We start from the raw sequence: 27978 nt of genomic DNA on the forward strand, positions 1-27978 counted from the left end.
CAATGCATGGCACCATGCTTAAGGACATAGAGGTCAACGACACCACATGCTACTTAAGAGAGAAAGAAGCTTCCCATTCATGTGGCACGTGCACAACATGCTCCTCATTAGATGTTGTGGCATCTTTAGTCAACCCCATGTTATTCTCCTCGTTAGCCACAATCGAATCCTTTACTGATGCCACACTCATGATCTCTAAATTTTATTTTTTTGGTATATGTGTTGACTTGCTTTTTTTTTTCTAACAACTAATTAATAGAAAAGCTTAAAGAAGAGAAAGAAAAACACATATTTTTTTTGTGGTTCAGGTTATTAATTAACCTTAGTCCACGAGTCACTTGTATTAGGATGAAAAACTTACATTGTTCAAGCTCTCTTGGGGGTTTTCAGGCAGCGTTTGTGCTCACTCTGAAAACTGGGAAAATATCATTTACAATGTGTGCCCTTGGCATATTTATAGGCAATTGGAGCAATTAAGCTCATTAATGGGAGTTGATTACAATTATCTTAAGAGGTTTGTTATGAAATGAATACACATTCTGCTATTTAATAAGCTAGTGGGCCACGACGTATCTTGGTGGACCCTTCTGAGGAATTCCAATCCACTACTTTATTGGAAAAACACTCTTGACAGTGTCAACGTGGTAGCTGCACGTTTTCCCATGTCAAGTGGAGTCGTGAGACATCCTTTTTTCGCTTGTATGGAGTCGCACCACGATCCATGTGACAGTAGGTGTCAGAAGGCTGTCTGTGGTCCAGTTTCGCTGTGCTGGACGCCTGGAAACTATCATCCAGGGTTCTCGCATGACTAAAGGAGTAAGTGATGAGTACATGATCTCACTGGGAGACTTGGGGCATCATCCTTAAATAAGGTCCTCAGGAGGTAACGCTCTCCGAAGGAGTTATTCCTTCGGTGGTGGTGGGTCGTGATGGGGAATGATCTGAATTCTCTTGGACCTTTAAACAAGTTTTGGGGAACACTAACCAGCTTCTGTGGACCCCTATTCATTCTTAATATGTGCCACATGTCACCCAGTGAAAACATGGACAACACATTGCATATTAAAGTCTATGCCCACTTACAGGAGTAAATGAGTTCATGGGCTCACCCAAAAAAGGAGAGATATCTTCAGTTACCCCATTACAGGATTTTTGCAATATTGGAGCATCACTTTTTTTCCATAACAGTCCATATTTTCTTAACTGGAAACTTTTCAAGTAACAACTATTTTACCATAATTTTTGGCTTAATGGCCTTTCCTTTATATCACCACCACCGGAAACCATGTTCATCATCGAAATTGCTTTCCTATTGTCAAACCACGACCGGGAAAAGTAGGGAGCCTACCGCAATCCTTAACAGGACTACGACTAGTATGTTTGTTGGAGATAAAATATTTTGGTGTCGATGCCACATGGATCCATTCACCATAATTGAGCTTCATAACTCCCTTCATCATTGTTTCCTTTGCCGAGGACTCTCGCATGGGGTGTCCAAGGATCCCATAATTAAAGCATGACTCAGGCAATCACTCAAATTTTAGGGGGATGAGTGCGACATCTTCCCCATCTATGATCTTGGCTTTGATGGCTCTAGGGAGAGGCTTATCTATATTTATCATTACCTTCACCAGGACAAACTTCCCTAAGCAATCACTGAACTTATTAACATCAATCTCCACAACTTCACCAGTCAAACTACCTAAATATGATCCTATAGTTTTGGACATACAAAATATAGGTAGATTGTGAAGTTGAACCCAAAAGGTTGCTTTGTCAAATATTAGTTTTGAAAAATCCCCAACTCCTTGTGTTCTTTAACGCCATTAAACAATCTCAAAGATCCCAAGACCACTGGCTAACACGTGTTGACAATCTGAATCCAAGGACAAGCAGAACAAGAACATATGTGTCCCCATTGATTCCACCTCAAAGGAGCCATTTAATTTCCACACAACCTGGACAAAACTAATCAACGATTCTCTTAGGTTGGCCTTTGATGGAGAACACGTCTTACATGCTTTTTTGCCACATTTGCCATACCTTCAACAACTTGTTCTTCGTCAAACTCAGCAAAGATAATATATCTTCATCTCTATCAATCTCAAGAGATTCATAGGACACAGTGACAGAAGTATCAACCAAAATAGCAACTTTCGAACTTAGTCACAAAGCACTACCACCAGACAGTGAGAAAGAAAGAATATTTTTTTGTAGTGGTAATATTAATTTCGAAATTCCACCAAATAATATAATCAAATTTTAATTCCAATTAACCCGATCAAACACTACTACTGAAGTCTTCTCTTAAGGCACTAGCACTTAGGCCCAAAAATGATATACACAACATTTCGTCCCGACTCCTCAAAGTCCTCAAGAACCTGGAGAAATGTCAACTAAAAAAGACCGAAAAAACAGAACCACTTTCCACACACAACTTACGAACCCTAATTTATCAGATACACCAAATTTTGAATTTTCATTTCTAAAATGTCGAAAATCTACAAGGTAGGGAGGTATAGAGGGATTTAGGGTTTTTATTACTCATTAGCAAACACCATGAGTCCCATCCAAAACTTTGAGCAGCATTTGAGGCATCTTGTCAACCCCAAGCTTCATAGTGCTTTTGGTATTTGATAAACAAGACTAATATAACTTGGTACTAAAACAAATAATAAAGTATCATCCCTTCAAAAAGAAACATACAAGTTAAACATAAGAATAGGGCAACCAATCCCGCAAATGAATAATTGATATAGGTTATTTATAGATACATAAACAACAACAAAGACTTGTCAAGATTAAGAAAAATAAAATTGAGGGAAGTAGTTGCCATACTCAATTTACATTTTGGTGAGCAAAAAAAAATATCACGTACCACCAACCAATACCTCACTTTTCCATCCAAAATCTCACAACTTGGATGTGTTTTTTATAAGTGAAAAGCTCCAAGCATGCTTGTGTTGATCAGCATTATATCAGTTGGGATTACCGAAACCTCGTGCCCAAACGCTATATGTCTCTCATGTATGTGTGGCAATCAGCTAAAGCAATTTACTCACCATTTTCCCAAAGAAAAGATGCCTATAGGTGTTGTCATAATTTCGAATGTTGTCTCCAAGGGCATCCCCCTTCGAACGCTTGCTCTAACACGTCTTCCATTCGCTTTGCAAGTAGAACCTGTTGAAAAGTATTTTAATAAAAATGAGAAGGTTCCATTTCATTTCATACATTAACTGGTATAAAAACAATAACCTCTAGACTGGCTAGCACAGCTGGTGGTACTTCAACCAAGTCTTTCAAATTTCTCTCCGGTAGGATAACTCTTTTGATGCCGTATCGATGTGCTGCCAATATCTGCGCAGATACATTTTCAGATTTAGTCCTGTACTGAACTAGTATGCTTCCAAATATCTCATTTACAACATATTATTGCAACACTATTACAATGTGCCGAAGAATCTGATTTCTCAAAAAATTCAACTACCACTTGATTCTGGATCTTATGGAAAATGGTTTACCATCAAGCTAAGTATGCTCTCATAGTTATTAAGGGAATTACAAAGGGGGAAAACTCAATCATAAGTCAATACCCTCACTTACTCAGACAACTTTATATATGGCTAAAGCTACAAATTTCTCATTCACGGAGTATAAAAACAGAAGGATTAGAAAATGGAGTGAGAAAAGTAAACCTTATCCTTGATTCCGCCAACAGGAAGTACAAGACCCCTCAACGTCATTTCTCCTGTCATTGCTGTATCTGCTCTGACTCGTCTTTTACTGAACAATGACACTAGTGCAGTCACCAAAGTCACACCTGCTGATGGCCCATCCTTGGGTACAGCCCCAGCAGGAAAATGTATGTGAATATCTCGACCCTCCAGTAGACTGATTCCCTCAGCAGCAGCCAACTTAAGATCAGTCGATCTGGCCCTTACCTAGAACATTTGAATAATTCTTCAATATAAATTACATACAAATAAACGTTTTCTTGTATGAATAACAATGAGAAGCAGCTAAAATTGAAAACCATTATAGGCCAGCCAAAGCAAATAGACCAACATGTACATATGCATACATGGACATGATATGCGCACATAACATCACAAATACTATCAATTTGAAAATATAGCCTGCAACAAAATCAATTCAAAAGCAGATATATTTACTTTATCACTGAGAAACAGGATGTATATAGAAAAACTTACCCATGTCAATGCTATTTGTGCTGATTCTTTAATAACATCTCCAAGTTGACCAGTCAGATGTAATTCACCCTTCCCTGCCATTTCCGTGGCCTCCACAAACTGGACCTCTCCACCAAAAGAAGTCCATACAAGCCCAACAGATATACCGGGTGATGCAACTCGCTCTGCAGCTTCTCTGTCGTCAAATCTTGGAGGCTGCATGCAATACAAATAAATAATAAATATATCGAATCTCCAAAATACCATGATGAATACAACTGCAAAGTCATAAATGATAATGCATGAAGCATCACAAATGGCTTGCCCTATTTCCTGAACACCATAAATTAAGAGCTTAAGACTAATATCATGGACAGACAACCGTAAGTTGTGAGGATAAACTCAAGGGAGCATAGTATTAGTCAGTTGAATTCATTAATCTCAGATCAAACAGAATTTACAACACGAACAACATATCCATGGAATAGGCCTGTTTCTATCCAGGTACCTTAAAAGGGAAAGCTTGAATGTTTTATTATAAAGCCATTTTGAAGTCTTACTCCTACGTTGAGTGCTTTTGCAAAATCAAAGAACCATTAAAGTACCAAGATATCTCAAGTTTCATTTGACAGGTACTCCAAACAGCCATGCAAATAAATTCTATAATCGAAACCCTGCTACAGAAACATTTCACAAGAAAGCAATTTCTGATATGAAGACTACAACAATATATCCTTTACATACCATGGAGGTGGAGGTTTGTAGAATACAAAAACTAACATATTGCTATCAACTCCAAGAACTGTATTTTAAATATTCTATGTCTTCCACCCAAATGAATGTGAACCCCAACCAAAATAATCCAGATAATTAGAAAAAAATATAAAGTAGGAATCATAATTACCCCTAGAACTTTCTCCAACATAGTCTCATCCACAATTAATGGTGAAACAACCTTAAATGCAGTTGCTATATCATGATTATTTACGGTCATTGGAATCACTTCCATTTCCACTTCAGCTCCATCAGCAAGTCTATTTTCCAAAATTGGTGAAGTAAGCTGGTGGACATTTTTGTGCAGCGGAGTAGCTTGCCCTTGCTCTGCAACTCTTACTGCTGCAGCACGAGCCAAAGAAGCCAAGCTTCTTTCCAGATTACGAACACCAGCCTCTCTAGTGTATCTCTGAATAACTAATTTCACCATGGCCTGCCACAATAATTCGAATGCATTCAGCTAATTTGGCTATAAACTTTAGATTATACATCTGTGACAAAAGATTGAGATATGCGGTCCAAACATTTAAACATAGATCTATCTCAGGAAGGCATGATTTAGCATCAAAGCATGTTTCAAATTTCTAACATAACACACTATCATCAAGTAAACCCAGTACCTCAGGTATTTGGAGAAACTCGGAACTTAACCCATGCTGATCAAGAACTCGTGGAATTAAATGGCCCACAGCTATCTTTAGCTTTTCTTCTGGTGTATATCCAGGCAGCTCAATGACTTCCATCCTGTCTAAGAGTGCAGGAGGAATAGGCTGCACCCTATTTGCAGTTGCCACAAAAACTACCTTCGAAAGGTCAAACGGAACATTCAAATAGCTATGGACAATTAATTAAGGAATCACTTTGGATATAAAGGCAATTATGAAAAAGTCGAGTACTCAAGAAGGCACTAAGACTTCCAGAAAATCTAACTACCTGCCAGACAAAAAACAACCTTCTCACTCCCCTTTGGGCAAGAAAAACAACAGACAGCAACATGGTATGTCAAACCTTGGAAGTTCATATATGATCAAAACCTCATCTTGTATATAAAATCTATCACTTGGAAAGCATTGTTTTCCTATGGAACTTCCAATGTGAGACAGGAAACGGAGAAAAATGCAATGAAACACTTGGCACACATTCCATAAAGCATGTTTTCATGTAACGTAGCTTATCCTGGTCAAAATGCAAAGACTGGTGACAAAGCAATTATGTCAAGTGTCAACCATCAGGTCATTGTTTGACTTTAACAAAATATACTTCCAAAACACCTATCTCAAAAGCAGTAGCTGGATTTCAAGAAAGAATGTAAAAGGGAACGACAACAAGGTCAATGAATAAATGAAATTGTCAGAAAAAACAATAAAAACAAAAATGAAACCACTTTATTAATGATCATGATTCACCCAAAGACATCACAAAGTAGGATACTGATCATTGAACGTCTTATTTTGCTCAGGGTCAAGAACCTCCAGTAGGGCTGAGGCTGGATCGCCACGTACATCAGACCCTGTCTTGTCAATTTCATCTAGCAGCATGACAGGATTACATACAGATACTCTCTGAAATACAAATTAATTCAAAAGAATTAAACTAATTGCATTAGTGGCTGTGCACACTTCAAAAAATAAATAAAAAATAAAGAATCTTCTGTTGATTGTTTTTGGATAAATTGAATGTCGCAACAGCAATGCCTTATCACCTTTAGTCCATCAATGAGTCTACCCGGCATACTTCCAATATATGTTCTCCTATGTCCTCTTATGTCAGCCTCGTCCTTAACACCACCAAGAGATATGCGTATGAATTTCCTTCCCAAGGCAGCTGCAATAGATGAAGCCAAAGATGTTTTCCCTACACCTGGTGGACCAACAAAACATAGGACAGGGCCTCTAGCATCGGGTTTGAGCTGCAACAGAATTTGATTGAATACTTATGAGCATCAACTTTCATCTTAAAACGCCATAAACACATGACAACAAAAATTAGAAGATGATCACCTTGCGAACAGCCAAATATTCTATAATACGTTGCTTGACTTTGACTAAACCATAGTGGTCAATATCAAGACGTTCTTTGGCAGCTCTCAAATCTAATTCAGGCTCCTCGGATGCCTTCTGCCATGGAAGATCGGCAAGGAGCTCCAGATAAACACGTGAACTATTATATCCAGGTTGCTGGGGTTGCATTTTTTTAAGCCTCCTAAAACACATGAAAAAAGAAGGAACAAATTTTTTTTTTTTTAAAATATGTTCCTTTGTTTGTTTCTTTAAATATCTTAAACAAGGTCTATTTAAGTTAATTGAGGATAGTTTATCCTCCATAAGCCCTCATTGAGCTTCTAAAAGTTTCATAAACAGATTTCCTTTTTTCTTGCTCTCTCCCCTTTCTCTGAGATACCAAACACAGAGCAAGAAAATAAAAGATGAACACAGATTAAAACTGGGAAGTTTGTTACAACTTCTCCAGGCAAGAGACATCGTATTACAAAATTTAAGCATCCTGAACTGTACATGAGATTGTTATCTTATAGGGCTACTTCAACTGCACAGACGTTAGCATTTGAATTTAAATGGTTTTACACAGAAGCCATGTAGATGCAACAAATCTAGGATCTGAAATGAGAACCTGATGAAATTTCAATATTTTAAGGCTCCTAAAGTTAAAAAAAACACAAGCAAGACTAAATAATATGTATTGCATGATACAAAAGATTTGAGGGACTTTCTTTCCTAGACTTTTGTAGAGAATGGGGAAGCTTTCCGTACTAATTATGTTTTAGTTTGCAAGTTTTCTTTTATTAGTTTTGTCTTATTATTGTGTTGCTGGAGTTGTGTTCTCTATATTTCTGTAATTCCCAAATTATCTGTTTGTTATCGAGGTTTTCCTTTATGGGCTTTTAATAAACTTATGAGGAGATCACTCATGGACATGTGACCTTTGATCTATGTCTCTTTTTCAAACAAAATATCTATATAAATATATATATATGAAAGATTTCTCAATGCTTACTACCCATAAATAACATAAATAAGTACTAACAATTATGATGATGCGGCAACATTGTGACTTGGTATAGCAAGTCGCCAACTGGTAAATATTTTTTTTCTACATTAATTTCGAATTTAGTTTTTTTTTTTTTGTCATAATTAATGATGTTTCCAACCAATGAGAAACACTAACTATATTTAGAAATTGATATGCAATCGAAAAATGAAAAATTTACAATATTATATTTTCATAATAAATACATGTTTTACATCAGGTAACCCTTCCAAAAATTTGAAAAAAATCAAAATTTATTTTTAGAAATGTTAAAAATGATACGTGTATATTAATTTTATTATTATTATTCTTTTTATTAGTTGTTAGAATAGGTCTGCCTGGAAAAGTGGCTTAGTTGTAACAACCCTAGGTTTAAGGAATATTAACGTTAAAAGCTTATTGTATAGTTATTTAAAGGAGCTCTTCAGTTTGTATTATTAAAATAAGTGAATAAAAAAGATATCTTCTTTTTCTCTCACTAATTTCATGGTATCAGAGCGTAATCTGGGCCAATCAATAATCTGAAGAAAAAAAAAATCAATCATGGCAAAAACTTCTTTTGAAACAACTGAAGGAGGTTCAGAGGTTTCATCACAAGCCACCTTCACTCAACCAGCAGCTCCAGCACCATTAAGTGCTGATCTTTCTTCTCTTCAAATCACCTCCCATAAACTCAATGGCAGAAATTTCCTTCAATGGTCACAATCTGTGACACTCTACCTTCGTGGCAAAGGAAAGTTGGGCTATCTCACTGGAAAGACTACAGCTCCAGCTCAATCAGATCCAACCTATCAGCAATGGGAGTCAGAAAATTCAATGGTTATGGCCTGGCTGATCAACTCAATGGAAAATGACATTGGCCGGACTTATCTCTTCTTACATTCTGCTGCCGAGTTATGGACAGCAGTGAAAGAGACCTACTCAGACCTTGGAAATTCAACCCAGATTTTGTAGATAAAGTCTCATCTCCATGATCAAAAACAAGGCAATCTTACTGTTACAGAATATTATAATATTTTGTGTAAATTATGGCAGGAATTGGATTTATTCTATGATCATGAGTGGCATTGCACTGAAGATGCCATCAAATTTAAAAAGATGCTGGAAAAGGAACGTGTTTTTTATTTTTTACAAGGTTTACACAAAAGCTTGGATGAGGTCCGAGGTCGAATTCTTGGTAAGGATCCTTTACCTTCATTACGAGAATCATTTGCTGAAGTTCGTAGAGAAGAAAGTCGATGACGAGTGATGCTAGGGGTTGTCAAAGAACCAGAACCTGAGGTATCCGTTTTTGCTGCGCAACGTGGAGAAAATCAAGCTAATCCTAAAGGTGCTTGGTGTGGCGTGCTGCCCCTTTGGCGCACCCACATGGGGTCATTTTGTAAGTGAGCATGCCTTGGTGCTTGATCATTAGTCAAGTCTTGCACCAAGCAACCTCATGGGATAGGGTAGTGGCAGTTCTATAATTATACATATGTCTCCCAAACAAAAATCATATATGTTACTGGGAAGACCTTGTATCCCTAGAAGGCTCCTTTGGGGGAGGTGACCTGGTGACTTAGGGAAGCACCATGGCCAACAGCAGATAAGGGTCAAAGCTGTGTACTCCCTTGCCCTATCAAGGCTATATATTAATAAAACGATGTTTATCTATACTTGCCCTTGTGTGCTCCCTTGTTACTTATGTGTTACTTGTTTATTATCTTCGTTGGGCTATTGCGTGCCACTTGCCTTGTTGTGTGCTTTGTGTTGTGTGGACGTTCTCAGAAATGACTTGCTTTGTGCTTGCTCATACTTCGTTATTGCCCATTGCATGTCCGCAATGTGTATGTGGCTAACCACTGAGTTTGTTTGTCTGCAGGAGTGTGTTGTAGGCTAACTTGCTGGCTTGAAGTGTTTGCAAGTGTCGCACGTTCCGTCTAGTTGGAGTACCCAAATAGCCGGCCCGTGACACTCGGCTTGGGGATCGACCATGGTGTGACCATTGCAAGAAGAAAGGCCATACTCGTGAAACCTGCTGGAAATTGCATGGCAAACCAGACAATTGGAAGCCATCCCGTCCCACTGAAAATCGTGGCTTTGCTGCTAGAACTGAGCCAACCAACATGACTTTCACCCAGAACAGTTTGAGCAACTTCAAAGACTTCTTAACTCATCTAAAAAATCTGAAACAGGTGCTCAACAACCTATTCCATCAACTTGCGCTGTGGTTCAATCAGGTATTTCCCCTACTGTTTTGAGTGTCAAAAAATTCAATCCCAACTCTTGGATAGTCGACTCAGGCGCCTCAGACCATATGACTAGTACCTCTAGTATTTTTTATTCATACACTCCTTGTTCAAGTAACTATAAAGTAAGGATAGCAGATGGAACCTTGTCCTCTGTAGCTGGGACAGGTTCTATAAAATTATCTCAGTCTCTTACTCTTAAATCAGTTCTCCATGTACCCAATCTGTCTTGCAATCTCATTTCCATTAGTAAATTAACTAATGATCAAGGATGTGTGGCTAAATTCTCTCCTATTTGTTGTGAATTTTAGGATCTCTCGGGGAAGACGATTGGGAGTGCGAAGGAATGTGAGGGGCTGTACTTTTATGAAGATGAGATGCACATGTTTGGACAAGCTCAAATCAGTTCTTATGATTCCTCTTCTAGTTCTAGGGACTCTTCTGTTCAAAAAATAATGATGTGGCACTGTAGGCTTGGCCATCCTAGTTTTCCTTTCCTTAAACACTTATTTCCATTACTATTTAAAAATAAAGATTTGAGATCTTTTCATTGTGATTCATGTCAACTTGCAAAACACACTCGTTTACCCTTTAAATCTCGACCCTATACAGCCTCTACTCCATTTGCCTTAATTCATAGTGACTTGTGGGGACCATCTAAAATTAATAATCTAACCAAAACAAAATGGTTCATTACTTTCATAGATAATCATTCTAGGGTTTGCTGGGTTTATTTACTCAAAGAAAAATCTGATGCTGAATCTACTTTCAAAAAATTTCATTCAAGGATTAAAACTCAATTCCACACTGATATTCAAATTCTATGCACTGATAATGGAACAGAGTATTTTAATGAAATATTGAATGATTATCTTACAAAATATGGCATTATTCATCAAAGTTCTTGCATTGATTCCCCCCAACAAAATGGGATAGTAGAGCGTAAGAATCGTCATCTTTTAGAGGTTGCTAGGTCCATTATGTTCAAAACAAATGTTCCTAAAATTTTTTGGGGAGAAGCCATTTTAACAGCATCTTATTTAATTAATAGGATGCCATCAAAAGTGTTAAATTTTAAAACTCCACTCACAGTTTTATGCAGTTCCTATCCTCAAACTAGACTAATAGGGTCTGAATTACCAGCCAAAATATTTGGTTGCGTTTCCTTTGTTCATATACCACGTTCTAAACGTGGGAAATTAGATCCCAGGAGTGCTACAATCCTACCACCAGGCGTTTTTATGTTTCTCACGATGTCACATTTTTTTAAACACAACCTTACTATCAAAATACTTCTCTTCAAGAGGAGAATTTTGATGAGGCTCATTTTTGGGAAACACCTCTGCCTATTCCTACTTATCCTACTCCAAATCTGCCTTGTGATATTCATAACTCACATGCTGAAATAAAAGCTCCTCAAGACAAATCCAAAGAATTACATGTCTTGTAACGACCCAGATTTGCTAATAAGGCTTAGAGTCTTGATTAGTGTGCCGGGAGGGCAATAACTGTTATACTGTATTAATTTATGTGAATTTAATGAATATGTGGTTAGAATGCATGTTTAGGTGAAATAAATAAGCATGTGGGCCCCATTTGGTTGTTAGGGGTAAATTGGTAATTTCAGCCCACTGAGGCCATAAATGTAATAATTATGTTATATGATTAATACCATGTGTGAGTGGTGATATTGTTGTGATGCACGTGCCGGGACGGTCCTAGGGAGCTAATTAGTATAAAAGTCACAACGGGATTAAATACCCGGCTCGGGAGGAGCCTAGGGGTATTTTGGGAATTTTATAATTTGAGTTTGTGAGTTAATGGTTAATGGTGATTGAGTAACTTGAGTGACCATTGGTAACTATTGAGAGTAACAATTTTAGGTGAGAAAAATGATAGAATTGTACGAAAGGTGAAATAGCAAAAATGCCCTTGGGGTTTAGTTAGGAAGGGAATTACATGGAGGGGTAAAATGGTCTTTTGGTAGGATATAGATAACTTCAAATGAGGGAAACGTTATTCACGTTTTAACACTTAGGCATATTCTGTTTTGGCTGGAAGCTTGAGGAGAAAACTAGAAAGAAAGGAAAGGAAGAAGGGAGCTGAAATTTGAAAGACCTAGGAGAAGAATTAAGTGGTTGGAGGCAATTAAACTTCATCATAGACCAAGACTTTTCTGAGGTAAGAATTTGTCTCTGTTTTTGTTTAAGTTTAAGCTTAATTTCTAGAAAGTAAGTGTGGAAATTTAAAGATAGTTGTGGCTGGTTTTGTAAGGAATTCAGTTTGGGTAATCAGGAGGAATTGGCTCAAGGCAGGGATTAGAAAGAATTCAAGCTGAATTATTGATTGAGGTAAGAGTTTTAAACATCTTTGAATTTTCGTATCTGATGTGGTTTAAGGATTTAGAAGCATGGTTTACATTTTTCAAGCCTTGGTTTAAGTTTTAAAAGCTATGGTTTAAGTTTCTGGAATTTGAAACCAAAGTGTGGATTTTGAGTGTGATTGCGTGTTGGACCTTGTTGTTGGTGTTTTTAGGATGTTAGAAGGTTCATTTGAGGTTTCAAATTGGTTTTGGGGTTTGGGTATATGTTTGGGTTGAATTGGAAGTGTTTTGGCTCGGGAAAAACGCAGGGGAAAACCCAGAATTCTGGGTTCGCGAAGGGGCGCCGCGGCCCTGTTCTTCTGCGCCGCAGCGCTACGCTACAGCAGGGGCGTGGGCAGTCTGGGCGCCGCGGCCCTCATTAGAGGGCGCCGCGGCGCTAGGCCATTTTTGGGCAGGGGAAAATTTCTATTTTAGGGTTTTTGCCCAGGGGGCTCGGGGGTTGTTCGCTACTTTGTTTTGGGAAATTGGAGGTCCCGAGAGTACGAGATTGGTCCCGGGAAATGGTTTTGGATTGGTTAGTATTAAAGAGTGTTTTATATGTGTTGTGACTAGGTTTTGTTGAAGAGGCTTAGGATAGAGGACCGTGCCCGTGACTTCGGTGCTTAAGGAGCTCGGGACACAAGTAAGAAAACCACTGTCTTCCACAGAGCTTGTATGCAGGGCTGAGCCCTATATGTCTGTGTTGCAGGGCGTAGCCCCTTTGATTGATTTGTTCATAATTAGTATTTGCTTTATTATGCTATGTATTCACATGTGTAAATGTTCGGCGAGAGCCGAGAACGGCGCAGGCCGAGGTCGGCAAGGCCGGAAACGGTAAGGGACCGGAAACGGCGTTAGGCACGTGGAGTGCAAGGCCGAGAGCGGCAAGGGGCCGAGAGCAACGTTGAGCATGTGGAGTGCGAGCTGCCAGGGTGAGACCCTAAAGGATACCTTGGATATCCTCACGGTGTGGACCGCGAACCCAGGGCATGGTAAAGCGCCTGGAACGGCATGGCCGTATGTGTTTAGCCTATTGATGGCCTGTTTAACTGATAAGTGTTTGTTATGCATATGTTATCTGCTTGTGAGGGTTTTTTTGCTGGGTTTCGGCTCACGGGTGCTCTGTGGTGCAGGTAAGGACAAGAGGAAAGTCAACCAACCATGAGTACGGAGAGCGTGAAGCGGCGCGTACATGTTTGGCCTGCCTGGCTGCCACAGCCAGTGGTTTTGGAAGATGGTTGTATTAAAACTTAAATTTTGTCGTCTAGTCGACTTGACTAGTGATTATATGTTGTAAATATTCTAAACAGTATCTTTGGATCCCAAGTGTCAAACACTTGATGATTTATAGTAAATGGAATTATTTTCAAAGTTTATTTCACTGTTTATGATTTAGTTACACTTTTGACCTAAAACCTCGATTAGCGAGTTAAGTACACATTTAAAACTCACTTAGTAACGACTCTAAGGAAGTGGGGCGTTACATGTCTACACTCGTAGCATAAATCTTCCACAGTACAGCCACTCACACAGCAAGTTGACCAATCGTCTAAACCAAGAGAGCCTGAGCATTTGTCAAGAGAAATTCCACAAAGAATCAGGTACTTCTGTTACTACACCTTCTCTTATCTCTGAAAATAGTGGCTTTATGCCTATCACAAACGAAGACATGGAGGACCTGCCTATAGCCAAAAGAAAAAGAGTTCGAAGCTGTACACAACATCCCATACATAAATTCATGTCATATGGAAAGCTGACAAAGCACTACAAAGCTTTTGCAACAGGTTTGGATAAGATTACCATTCCTAGAACCATTTATGAAGCACTGAGGTCCAAAGAATGGAAAGAGGCAGTATATGCAGAGATGGATGCATTGACAAAGAATGGTACATGGGAGCTTGTGACACAGCCGAAGGATATCAAAACAATAAGTTCTAAATGGGTGTTCTCTGTAAAATATCAGGCTGATGGGAGTATTGACCGCTTTAAGGCGCGACTAGTGGCACGTGGCTTTACTCAAACATATGGTGTTGATTATACGGAGACATTTGCTCCCGTTGCAAAGCTCAACACAGTAAGAGCTCTCTTGTGTCTTGCAACTAATCTTGATTGGCCACTCTATCAACTAGATATTAAAAATGCATTCTTAAATGGGAATCTTGAAGAGAAAGTTTACATGACAATACCACCAGGATTTAGTACTGAACTAAATGCTGGAGAAGTATGTAAACTAGAGAAGTCACTCTATGGGTTGAAGCAATCACCTAGAGCTTGGTTCGATAGGCTTGGGAAGGTAGTAAAGAAATGTGGTTATAAGCAGGGGCAGGCAGATCACACCTTGTTCTTCAAAAGGTCTAAACATGGACAGTTGGCCGTTCTAATCGTATATGTGGATGATATCATCTTGACTGGAAATGACAGCCACGAGTTACAAGCGATCAAGGAAGAATTAGCAAGAGAATTTGAAGTCAAAGATCTAGGCAAGCTACGATATTTCTTGGGTATGGAAGTGGCTAGAACAAGTAAAGGTATTTCCGTCTCACAAAGGAAATACACTCTAGATTTGTGATAGAATCTTCTTAGTTAGTAATTTCTATCAATAACACAACACCAGAATTGATTCCCTCAAAGAAGCTTTTTATTGGTCACAGAAAAGTAGATACAATCACAGAGCTGTTCGAGAGGCTCTACTCTCCTATCTTCACCTTTCGAGAGGGTGAAACTCTCCACAAACTTCTCTATACAATTCTCTATATTCCAAGAAAGACCTCCTCTCCTTAATATAGGCACTAGTTACAATTAATTACTGCCAACTAGGAGCTTATAACAAAAGGACAGCTCAGCCCCCCCAATTACAGAATCTAAAAGAATACAAAAAAACTCAAAATAACAGCCACATTTTATGTTCGGCCCCTCCTTTTATAGACTAACAGAGGAGGTCTATCATTACCCCCCAAGAACCTTCACCTTGTCCTCAAGGTGGAAAGAAGGAAATTGCTCTAGGATTGTGTTGTAATCTTCCCAAGTCGCCTCAAAGTCGGGAAGGGAGTGCCATTGAATGAGGACTTCTGTGGTAGTGGGGTCAGAGACTTTGGGGCGCTGTTGGAGGACTGCTTCTGGCACAACACGAAGTTCCAACTCGGTGTTAAGCTGAGGGGGTATGGTCGGTGTTGACTGGTTGGTTCCGAGGGCACGCCTTAGCTGGGAAACATGAAAAATGGGGTGTATGGTGGCCTGATCGGGAAGGTGCAGTTTGTAAGCAACCTTGCCAACTCGCTCTAAAATAGGATAAGGGCCATAATACCGGGCGGAGAGCTTCTCATTTGTACGGCGTGCGAGGGACTTCTGGCGGTATGGACGGAGCTTGAGGTACACCAGGTCTCCCACTTAAAACTCGAGGTGATGTCGCTGTGAAGCCGTATAACGCTGCATTTGTTGTTGAGCTCGTAATAAGTGCATTCGAAGGTCATCAAGGATAGCATCCCGAGCCTCGAGTAAGGAATCTACGGCAGAGACTACTGCTGTCCCCTTTTTGTAGGGAAGTAGAAGTGGTGGTTCGCGACCATATAATGCTTTGAAGGGGGAACTTTGGATAGCTGAATGGTATGACGTATTGTACCAAAATTCCAACCATGCTAACCATTTAGACCACTTTTTTGGGTTCTCATAGGTGAAACAACGTAAAAAAGTCTCCAAACACCTATTCAATACCTCGGATTGGCCGTCCGTTTGTGGATGGTAGGCAGTGCTTCGTTTGAGATGTGTGCCTTGTAATGTAAACAAATGACGCCAAAAATTGCTGAGGAAGATACAGTCTCGATCTGTTATTATGGAGAGTGGCAATCCATGTAATCGTACTACTTCTTGCATGAATTGATCAGCCACTGTGCTGGCTGTAAAAGGGTGACGAAGCTTCAAAAAATGAGCATACTTGGAAAGACGGTCAATTACTACCAATATAGTGTCCCAACCCGCAGAGTTAGGCAAGCCCTCAATGAAATCCATGGTGATCTCGTCCCAAACTTGTGCCGGTAATGGAATAGATTGCAAAAGACCAGCGGGTGTGGTTGTCACATATTTATTCTGCTGACATGTAGTGCACCTTTGCACAAATTTAGCGATATCCTTCCGCATACCTTCCCAAAACAGTTCAGCCTGTACTCGTTTAAATGTCTTTAGTTCACCGGAATGACCACCTATAGGAGTAGTATGGAATTCAGCCATAATTTTCTGCAAAAGAGCTGATTTTTTTGGAATCTTCTTACCAATTTGATAGAATCTTCTTAGTTAGTAATTTCTATCAATAACACAACACCAGAATTGATTCCCTCAAAGAAGCTTTTTATTGGTCACAGAAAAGTAGATACAATCACAGAGCTGTTCGAGAGGCTCTACTCTCCTATCTTCACCTTTCGAGAGGGTGAAACTCTCCACAAACTTCTCTATACAATTCTCTATATTCCAAGAAAGACCTCCTCTCCTTAACATAGGCACTAGTTACAATTAATTACTACCAACTAGGAGCCTACAACAAAAGGACAGCTCAGCCCCCCCAATTACAGAATCTAAAAGAATACAAAAAAACTCAAAATAACAGCCACATTTTATGTTCGGCCCCTCCTCTTATAGACTAACAGAGGAGGTCTATCAATTTGCTAAAGGAAACCAGAATGCTTGGTAGTAAGCCTGCTGCTACACCTGTGGAAGTGAATCACAAGTTCAACCAAAATAAAGAATATGCTCCAGTAGACAAAGAACAATACCAAAGGTTAGTAGGAAGACTGATCTATCTCTCACACACTAGGCCAGATATAGTCTTTGCAGTCAGTCGTGTAAGTCAGTTTATGCATTCTCCCAACGAGGAACATCTGCTGGCAGTGAACAGAATCCTTCGATATTTGAAGATGACTCTTGGAAAAGGATTATTTTTTGGTAAGGGGGAGAATAGAACAGTTGAGATTTTCACTGACGCTGATTGGGCTGGTTGCACTAAAGACAGGAAGTCCACAACAGGTTATTGTTCAATGGTCTGGGGTAACTTGGTAACTTGGAGAAGTAAAAAACAGCGTGTTGTGGCTAGAAGTAGTGCAGAAGCTAAACTAAGGGCATTGGCACAAGGCACATGCGAGCTACTGTGGATAAAAAGAGTACTGGCAGAGCTAGGAATGGAGACCCAACTACCAATGAAGTTGTACAGTGACAACAAAGATGCTATAAGCATGGCTCATAACCCCGTTCATCATGATCGAACGAAGCACATAGAGATTGATAGACATTTCATCAACGAGAAGATGGAGAATGGAATAATCTGTATTGTATTTGTGCCTACTAAACAACAAACAACTGATGTACTCACCAAAGGGCTGACTCAACAAAAGTCTAACGATTTTTTAAGCAAGTTGGGCATGATAAATATCTACACACCAGCTTGAGGGGGAGTGTTAAAAATGATACGTGTATATTAATTTTATTATTATTATTCTTTTTATTAGTTGTTAGAATAGGTCTGCCTGGAAAAGTGGCTCAGTTGTAACAACCCTAGGTTTAAGGAATATTAACATTAAAAGGCTTATTGTATAGTTATTTAAAGGAGCTCTTCAGTTTGTATTATTAAGTTAAGTGAATAAAAAAGATATCTTCTTTTTCTCTCACTGATTTCAAGAAATATTAATTAACAACAATAAATATAAATCATTGATCATAATACGATAGTTAATATTAAAGTAAATATTCATGGCTAGTAACCATTAAGAGTACTCATAAATATATGTGTGTATTGCATGATACAACATAATTGCCACAGTAAAAGAAACTATGATGATACACTGCAATAGGCTAGATGAAGAGATACGAAGGAAAATAGAGTGTGTTTTATTGATAGCCTGGGAAATTCGAGTCCCAGGTTCTCTCCAAGAGCCAAGACTCAATACAGATTAAGAAAAAGACATGCCTCCCACTACACTCTTTTGTTATTTAATTACAAAAACATTCCTGAATAAACAGATAGCAAATTGATACATTCCAAATCAAACAAATAGCAAATTGATACATACCAAATCAAATAGATAGCAAATTGATTCCATAACCTTGTAAATTACCAAACTTAGTTATTACCATACTTAGCCCCTCGATTCGTGCGCCTAATATAGGTGTGCCTAATTGGAGGTCTATCATTACCCCCCTCCCAAACTTTCACCTTGTCCGCAAGGTGAAAGAAGGAAATTGTTGGACCATGGTGTCATAGCGTTCCCAAGTGGCCTCAAAGATCGGTAGGTCCTTCCATTTGATGAGTACTTCCACTTCGCCGCTTCCATCAGCTTTGGCATTCCAAACACCCATATCAACAGGTTCAACCAACAACTCCAGATCGAGATTCAATTGAGGTGGCAACAATGGGGAAGAGTGATGCACACCATGGGCTCGCCGAAGCTGAGAAATATGAAACACCGGATGCACCGAAGAGGTGGCAAGTAATGCCAACTTATAAGCGACCTGAACAATGCGTGCGAGTACTTCAAAAGGCCCGTAGAAGCAAGGAGAGAGCTTTTCATTGCGCCTGGCAGCAATAGATTTCTGGCGGTAAGGCTTCAACTTGACAAATACCTTCTCACCCACTTCAAAATGATCATCACGTTGCTTCTTATCCGTCGTTAACTTCATCTTCTGTTGGGCGCAGAGCATATGCATTTTGAGGTCATCAAGTTGCGCATCTCGTTCTTCTAACATTTCCTTAACAGAAGAAACTGGGGTGGAGCCAGACTTGTACCGAATGAGTGAAGGAGGATTGCGACCATAGAGAATCCGAAATGGTGTGTTTCGATGACACATGGAATGAGGTGTTGTACCAATATTCTACCCAAGCGAGCCAAGCAAACCAAGTTCGGGGTTTCTCTAAGGCATAGCAGCGCAAATAAGTCTCCAAACATCGATTGACAACCTCAGATTGACCATCTATTTGCGGATGGTATGCGATGCTGTGACAGAGCTCCGTGCCCTGGAGCTTGAACAACTCTTGCCAGAAATGACTCATGAAGACCTTATCACGATCAGAACTGATAGATCCCGGAATTCCGTGTAGACGAACGACTTCTCGAACAAATACCTCAGCCACTATTTTAGCCATAAAAGGATGCCTCAATGGAATGAAGTGAGCGTATTTGCTCAACTGATCCACCACAACCAAGATTGTATCCATACCATTTGAACGAGACAATCCCTCTATAAAATCCATGGTCAAGTATTCCCAAACCAAGGAGGGCAAAGCAATGGGCTGTAATAACCCAACAGGAGACATGGCTAAGGACTTCTGTTTCTAGCACACTTTGCAATTGCGCACCCATTCAGCCACGGCCTTTCTCATTCCCAGCCAGTAAAAATCGAATGCAATGTGTTTGAAAGTTATATCCACACTGAAATGTCCCTCAAGAGCAAAATCATGGTACTCCTTGAGTATGGTGGGGATAAGAGAGCGCATTTTGGACAACATTAAGCGCCCTTTATACCTCAATTGTCCATGTTCCAGGGAGAACCCAGCAGCGCGAGCCTTCCCTTGGTGTAAATCGAAAACAATTCTGCTTACAAAGTCATCTTGTAGTAGTTCTTGGTGTAATACTTCCAAGTCAATTCCCTGTGACAGTAGTATATTATGACATTCCACCGGGTGGGAAACTCGAGATAGAGCATCGACCGCCTTATTGCCAGCCCCCGATCGATATTGGATTTCGAAATCATACCCCAGCAACTTAGCCATCCACTTCTGGTACTCAAGAGCCACAATGCGTTGTTCCAATAAAAATTTTAGACTCTGCTGGTCAGTGCGAACCACAAAACGCCGCCCAAGCAAATAAGGTCGCCATTTTTTAATAGCAAAGACAATAGCCATCAACTCCTTCTCATAAATCGGATTAGTTCGGGCTTGGTGCCCCAAAACTTGACTGTAAAAAGCCACCAGTCATTGTTCCTACATTAATACAGCACCCACTCCGTAGCCGGACGCATCTGTCTCTACTATGAACGGCTTGGTAAAATCAGGGAGGGCTAAAACCGAAACAGTGGTCATGGCGTGTTTGAGGGCATCAAAAGCAGCAGCAGCATAGTCATTCCACCCAAGTTGATCCTTCTTCAACTATTCGGTGAGGGGCCATACAATCTCACTATAGCCTCGAACAAACTTGCGGTAGTAACCAGTAAGCCCTAAGAATCCTCGCAGTTCCTTGATGTTCCTCGAAACAAGCCAATCTAACATAGCCTGTACTTTTGCTTGGTCGGCTGCCACTCCCATACCTGAAATGATGTGACCCAAGTACTCCAATTTCGCCCTTGCAAATAGATATTTTCTGAAATTCGTAGAGTTTATGCTTGGACAAATTTGTAAAACCCTGGATAAGTGGGCAACATGCTCAGTGATAGTATGACTGTAAACGAAAATATCATCAAAAAATATCAAAATAAAACGACGAAGATAAGGGCAAAAAACCTCATTCATCAATGATTGGAACGTGGCCGGGGCGTTGGTGAGGCCAAAAGGCATGACCAGAAACTCAGTGACCCTCGTGAGTGCGAGAAGCTGTCCTGGGCACATTGGTAGGTTGAACTCGAATCTGGTGGTAACCAGATTTGAGGTCAAGCTTGGAGAAGACGGTAGCGCCATGAAGTGCGACTGTCCTCGGCAATTGTCGTAGTCCTCGGTGGAGGAGTGGAGTTTAGTGGGCCCTTATGTGTCCTACTAAAACGAGAGAAGGGTACTCTCATGGCTGGTTTAGCTCTTTTTTGGGCCAATAATTTAGTCTCCACATGTTGGGCAAATTCCATGGTCTCCTCAAGCCCACTAAGGCTCAATATAGTAACCTCATGTCCAATTTCAGATAAAATCCCATTAATAAAAGTAGATTCCATTACCTTTTTAGAGAGACCCTCCAAAGAAGACGCAAATAACTCGAACTGCTTCCGATAGTCACATACAGAGCCCGTTTGCTTCAAGGCCAAAATCGCACGATACTTTGAGCCATCGGGCAGAAGCCGGAAGCGTCGTACCATCTGCCGCCGGAGATCGGCCCACGACACGAATGAACGGCGACGATTCTCCCACTGGAACCAGATCAGCGCCTCTCCTTCAAGGCTGGTAATCGCGGTCTCAAGGCACTCGGCATAAGTCAACCGGTGAAGAGAAAAGAAACGTTCAGCCTTCAAGACCCAACCATCTGGGTTGTCGCCGTCAAAGGAAGAAAGCTCGATGCGGCGGGGACGGATATCCCATCTCGGCGCCGGGGCGGGAGTGTCCCGAGAAGACCCACCAACCCAAGAGCCTCTGCCTCCTGGGCTGACAGCCATACCCGACACCAACGAAGAGGGAACGGAGTGCACGTGAGGGGCTGGTTTGGATGCCGAAGCCTAGGTCCGATCAGCCACCGTCGGGTGCACCTGCCGCTCCGCTTGGACAGTCATAAAGTCTTCCAACCGACTAACCAAGGCAGCAACGCTTTGCTCCAAAACGGGTAGCCGCTGCAAGTCCTCTTTGATGGTAAGCAACTCAGTTTGGACAGTAGAGAGGAGGCCTTCAACGGCTTCCACCCGAGATTCCATCTTGGTCACCATGGAGTTAGGAGACAAACGACGCCAATTGATACATTGTAGTAGGCTAGATGAAGAGATAAGAAGGAATAGAGTGTTTTATTGATAGTTTGGGAAATTCGAGTCTCGGTTTCTCTCCAAGAGCTAAGGCTCAATACAGATCAAGAAAAAGACATGCCTCCCCCTACACTCTCTTGTTATTTAATTACAAAAACATTCCTAAATAAACAGATAGCAAATTGATACATTCCAAATCAAACAGATAGCAAATTGATTCCATATCCTTGTAAATTACCAAACTTAGCTATTACCATACTTAGCCCCCAAGCCTAATATAGGTGTGCCTAATTGGAGGTCTATCATATGAATCTCCACAATTATCATTTATTTAAAACAAGACATTGAAGTTGTATTGATTGTAGGGAAATTATAGGAAATAGAAAATGGCTACTAACAGCCACAAACAAAAATATAAGTCTCACAATCATTACGATGAAAACCTGTACTCTCTTGTCTCTGGAAATCATACCTTAATTCCCTCTGTGCATGCTTCCATATATTCGAAGGCATTCCTGCACTTTGCATTTTTCTTTCTAGTGTGACTACATCATCTTCATCGTCATCATTGTCCCCAAGCTCTTCCTTGATAGCTCTCATCTGAAGAAAAAAAAATCATTTTAGTTAGATAAGAAACTAAATTTATAGATAAACCAATAGAACAACAATAATTTAGCCTAAATTAAACAGAAAAAAGACGAATAAAAGCAAAAAATACACCAAATTCTTACAGTTCTTAAATAATTAAAGATCAATCTGAACAAAATGTTCTATACTCCTTTTCCGACCATGTCCCAAAAGAATAACTCTTACCCAAAAAATTTATAACTCTTTAACTCATCAGTAGGACACTGATGAATAATTGATTAAAAGACATACAAGGCAGATTGAGGTAGAAAGTACATAAAACATGTAAATAGCTATGCATTCTAGAAGAACGAAAAAGGGTTCAAAAATATATATTCCACCTTGTTTGGTGAGTAAAAGGAATAGAGGTGGGAAGAAAACTAAGGGTAAAATTTTACCTCAAACATGGGAAATCCTTTCAGTAAAGGGAGGGAATGAAAGGACGCTTAATTTTTACCTACAGGCGGAAAAGCTTATATCTAATGCAGATAGGATTATAATATTTACATTCTACATTCCTATGCAAATTCAATATATTATGTGAGAGCTAACCTGCTGTCGCAAAAGAAACTCCTTCTGTGATTTTGACAACTGGCCCTCAACTTTTTGCGTAATTTTCTCTGCTACTCGTATGGACTGTCATGAGGTAATACTCATATCATCCCATGAAAGTGGGAAAAAGCATAAGGAATGCTGGATTGCATACATAACCAAGCGTAATTTAAGTTCTACCTGTAAATGCCGATCAACTAATTCGGTAGCTTTTGACAGTCTCACTTTCAGGTCTACAGAATCCAACATGCATAGTTGCTCCTCAAAACTTATCTCAAAGCTAGCAACAAATATATCTGCCAATTTGTGAACTGGAACAGTCTCTAGAAGAACTTTTGTTCTTCCACCAGTTTTTTGTTTCTGTAAATAGAAATAAAAGTAGAAATTAATTACTGTCCAACTATGTAAGAGAGAGAATAGTTGACAGAATTCTACAATCAACAAATAAATATTTTTACTAGCAGGACTTGGTGCTCTTAGTACTTTTTGGTAGCACGTGAAAGAAATCCAAAAAACATATTCTGACTTCCAGAGATGTTAAAAAAAACCTTTCAAACAAATTGCACCCCACTCATGGAGCCAAGATCACTATTGCCCATAACCTGTAGTAATATGCCTAACTATAATACTGTGCCACAAGGCCCACAACTACCATGACAAAAAGATATTTGGTGGATCCTTTTCCACCAAATTTTACCAAGCATCCTAGTCCCACCACTAAAGCAAACTAGTGCCAGATGAATTGTATGATACAAGTATAGACAGAAATTAAATTAAACAAATCAATAGATAGCAAATCAACTGTCTCCAACATTGTCGACAGAACATATTATGCAAACATTGTATTTATTAAATACATCATATAAAAAATAAAAAGGAAAAATCAGCCTAATGGGTAAACAGTCTTAAGGGTTCAAGGAGCAAAGAGGGAAAAAGATATATGACAATAAGTAATACTGGTTCAAAGAAGATAGCCAAGTTACAAATTTTATTCTCTACAAAGCTCCCTGTAAAGTGGTGTCAGAGCTTTTACCTGCTCAAGAACAGATATCAGCTCCATTGCAGTAGCTTTGAACTGGCGAGACAATGTTACAAAGTCTGGATCTTGCTCCACTTGCTCCATCTCTATTTAACCAATAGAAACATGGGAAAAAAAAGGTACTGATAAGCTGAAGGACTTAATAGTACTGTCATTTTCATGATAAATGCAGGCATAAATATCATAAAAATTCTCAAATTGGAAACTAAAACAACACAAGTCATTTGAGAGAAAAACTCAATATAATATTATTATTGTCAACTCGAATAAGAAGCATATGCTGTCAATTTCAAAGTCAATGTGATGAAGAAAAGGAAAAGTACAGAAAATCACATAAACAGTTGCAGAGATCTTTTATTAAAGCCAACTACTTCATACAACATTCAACTCTAGGTTCTTTTAAAACAAAATTATGAATTATAAATCGTCCTTTTCAGTTATTTTATATCAGCTCCTTTTCATATTCTTAATACATATTACGCATAAGAACTTTTAATTTTTATTTATATTGCATGTTAGAGCCTTCAATTATTATAAAAGAAACAGTTATTTCCAAATTTAGTTGGGTCTGATTAGTTGTCACTAAGACCACAACAAAAAAATAATAAAAACCAAAAACAGTAACACATATCATGCCCAATCCTTCATGACTAGTCAGCCAACTGAAAAACCTAATCAAGAGCATTTTTCAATTAAAAGCTTACCAGTCTTTGTCATTTCAAGAGGAGATATCCTTGCAGTATAATATGTACCCCTTGTGCTAAGTTCCTGTACACTGAATCTGCACAAGCCTTCAAGGACAACTGTATAGGTAACCCTTCCACTTGGCTTCTCCACTCCTCTTGACAAATGCAATGCACGAGCAGCAACTCCCCTAAGAATACATATGAATATATTACTGTCACAATTGGTAAACAACCACCAGGCACACACTCAAACTAAATGATGGGTTAATTTTGCAACAAGATAACAGAAAGAAAGTAAATGAAGGAGGAACCCAAAAAACATAATAACACGCTAAAATGTTTAAAGGCCATACAAACAAGATAAAAAGTTATTTGATAAGAAAACTATACCTTGTATGCCAATGAATAACTTCCTGTTGATTTTTCCCATCAAGCTTGTGAGGCTCCGATGCACCAACTTGGATTCTTGAGCTTCTCTCCCCTGAATCACCTCCAACACCTATTCAAAATTACTCAATTCAATACATTACATTGCTAGCATTCCTCCATGCCAAATAAAAGAACTCAAATTTCACCTTGAGATAGTACAGTCCCCACTGCTGCCGCCTCAGCAGCATCTCGAACAGGAAGAATGCCAATTAATCCCTTCTCTTCTCGCTGCCATAACTCTTGCTCCACCAATTTCACACTGCATTAGTAAGACCACTTCCTTCATTTCGATTTCAAACAAACCATACAAAATTTCACACATATTTAATCACTAATCAGCTCGACGAACTAGTGACATAAGACACTTCCCCCCACAAAAATAAATAAATAAATAATGGTTACGATCACTTGGAATCTTTGACCCAAAGTTCATACATGAAACAAAGGTAGTATTCCCGTACTTGTTTCGGAATTTATTTTTATTTTCTATAGTCCAACCATTTCTTCAGGAAACGATATGTATAATGCTTCAAAACAAGCTAAAAACAAAAATTTATTACTCCCAAGATGAAATATTTTTATTAAACAGCTCTCTCGTCGATTTTTAGAAAAGGCTGAGACAAAAACTAAAAGAAAATTCTTCAAAATAGAAAAATCAGAGCAATATTCAGCAAAGTTCATATACAATTCTCAAACACAACACTTGAATTTCATCCGTAACCAAACGAATGATCAATCCACGATCGCAACTTAAACTTAAGCATAGCAAAGAAAACTTGATTCTTTTCCCATTCATCGGAAATTCCAAAGAAGGAAAGAAAAGAATAACAAACAAACCTGCTGGGCGAAGTGCAACGAATTCGAATTATGGCTCCAGGTAAAAGCACCTTATTCCTGAAAGGAAGGATCCCAAGACGAGTGGGGAGCTCGACGGATTCCGCCATGATTGCAATTGATAACAGAGAAAGAAGAAGAAGATGACGATGAAAAACACAGTTGTTGGAAGAACGTGAGGATTGTTTTGAATGATCAGTCCGTACGGTTTGGGTTAGGTTGGGAATTGGGTATAGGTGGTTTGATTAAAAAGGAACAAAAATAGATTCTCAAAACGACGACGGCCTTTGCTTCACCTCATCTTATATTTCACTCTTTTTGTTTTTCTACTTATTAATATATAAATATAAAAGTTATTTTCATACAAACCCCTTTTATTTTGTGATAAATCGTTTTCAGCACCTTGATTATCTTATATTTCACTCATGGCCTCTGACATCAAATATTGTAAAAGAAAGCTATATTTACACCAAAAACAAATTATATCTATACTCTAAACTAAATGTACTCCTTTTTTTAATTTTTATAGGGAAATTTCACTTTTTATCTCTAATAATACCTAATATTACCAAAAAATCCCAACATTAATAATATTTTCAAATTAATGCTAAGCTTTTCCCTCCTACCGAAAATACCCTTCCCATTCAATCTCAGCCTTCTCTCTCTCAGTCTCGGTTTCTCTCTCTTTCAGTCTCACAAAAATCCCCCAAAAACCATCGAACCCCCACCTCCGTCGAGCCGTCGAGCCGCCATCTCCGTCGAGCCGTCGAGCCCGCATCTCCGTCGAGCTCCCACCTTCTCCGTCGAGCCCCCACCTTCTCCCATTTCTCCGGCGATCTCGAGCCCACTGCAAACTCTCATTTTTCTGTCAAACCCGAGACCCACGGAGCATATTTCCTTCAAAGTTTAAAAAACTAAGGTAAAATCTTGAACCCAAGTCCATATTTGCTTTATATCGTTGTTGAATCTGTGATTTGTGGAATGGGTTGTCCGATTTTGTGGGAAATTTTTTCTGGGTTTGAACCAGTGGCTCGATAGGTTCGATTATGGTTCGATAGTAGGCTCGATAAGGTAGTTTGAACTGTTCGATGATGGATCGATTATGGCTCGATATGAGCTCGACATGAGCTCGATAGGAGCTCGATAAGAGCTCGGTAGGATATGTTGTATTATATTACAAGGGCTCGATAGGTTCGATAATGGTTCGATATGAGACTAGACTGTAGCTCGATGGTTATTTATCTAGACAGACAGATTTTTCATAGCTCGATAGGTTCGATAATGGTTCGATATGAGACTAGACTGTAGCTCGATGGTTATTTATCTAGACAGACAGATTTTTCTTAGCTCGATAGGCTCGATGCTGGCTCGATAGGCTCGATGCTGGCTCGATAGGCTCAATAAATTTAGGTTGTTGATATTTCTCGATGGAACTCGATAGTTTTTCGATAGTGCTCGATAGGGTATGTTTCAGCTCGATGATAGCTCGATAGAGATCGATAGAGCTCGATGACAACTTATTTCAGTGTTTTTTTGAAATTTTTTTTATTCTGTTTTCTTACAAATTTTTTTTCATGTGTTGTTA

General features: G+C 39.3%; 1 protein-coding gene and 1 long non-coding RNA gene across 3 annotated transcripts; both read right to left on the reverse strand.

Moving 5' to 3' along the window:
* Window positions 1-2672: 2672 nt before the first annotated feature.
* On the reverse strand, window positions 2673-26659 carry LOC133778005 (lon protease homolog 2, peroxisomal). 2 transcript variants are annotated; one of them, XM_062217806.1, is made up of 17 exons: window positions 26397-26659; window positions 25706-25818; window positions 25521-25611; window positions 25149-25318; window positions 24439-24530; window positions 23586-23765; window positions 23406-23489; window positions 22699-22826; window positions 6965-7166; window positions 6667-6873; window positions 6396-6526; window positions 5585-5798; window positions 5095-5397; window positions 4212-4406; window positions 3696-3941; window positions 3256-3357; window positions 2673-3180 (listed from the first exon to the last, which is right to left on the reverse strand). In XM_062217806.1, exons 1-17 carry the CDS (start codon window positions 26501-26503, stop codon window positions 3097-3099), a joined length of 2649 nt encoding a protein of 882 aa, XP_062073790.1. In that variant the 5' UTR covers window positions 26504-26659; the 3' UTR covers window positions 2673-3096. The 2 variants fall into 2 exon arrangements, with proteins under 2 accessions (XP_062073790.1, XP_062073789.1); XM_062217805.1 differs by having other exon boundaries at window positions 25521-25629.
* On the reverse strand, window positions 10653-22691 carry LOC133778006 (uncharacterized). Its single transcript, XR_009868957.1, has 2 exons — window positions 21076-22691; window positions 10653-20977 (listed from the first exon to the last, which is right to left on the reverse strand). It is a non-coding gene; the product is annotated as an uncharacterized LOC133778006 (long non-coding RNA).
* Window positions 26660-27978: the final 1319 nt, after the last annotated feature.

This window comes from Humulus lupulus, chromosome 5 (genome assembly GCF_963169125.1).
Source record: "Humulus lupulus chromosome 5, drHumLupu1.1, whole genome shotgun sequence".
Classification (NCBI taxonomy): domain Eukaryota; kingdom Viridiplantae; phylum Streptophyta; class Magnoliopsida; order Rosales; family Cannabaceae; genus Humulus; species Humulus lupulus.

Bases quoted from the DNA above. Each gene is read 5' to 3' on its own strand.
- LOC133778005 (XM_062217805.1), bottom strand. From the start codon at position 26,503: ATGGCGGAATCCGTCGAGCTCCCCACTCGTCTTGGGATCCTTCCTTTC. The intron at 4,407-5,094 runs GTAATTATGATT...TATTGCATGCAG, and splicing joins TGTTGGAGAAAGTTCTAGGG to CCTCCAAGATTTGACGACAG. The intron at 3,358-3,695 runs GTTTACTTTTCT...GTATCTGCGCAG, and splicing joins TTGGCGGAATCAAGGATAAG to ATATTGGCAGCACATCGATA.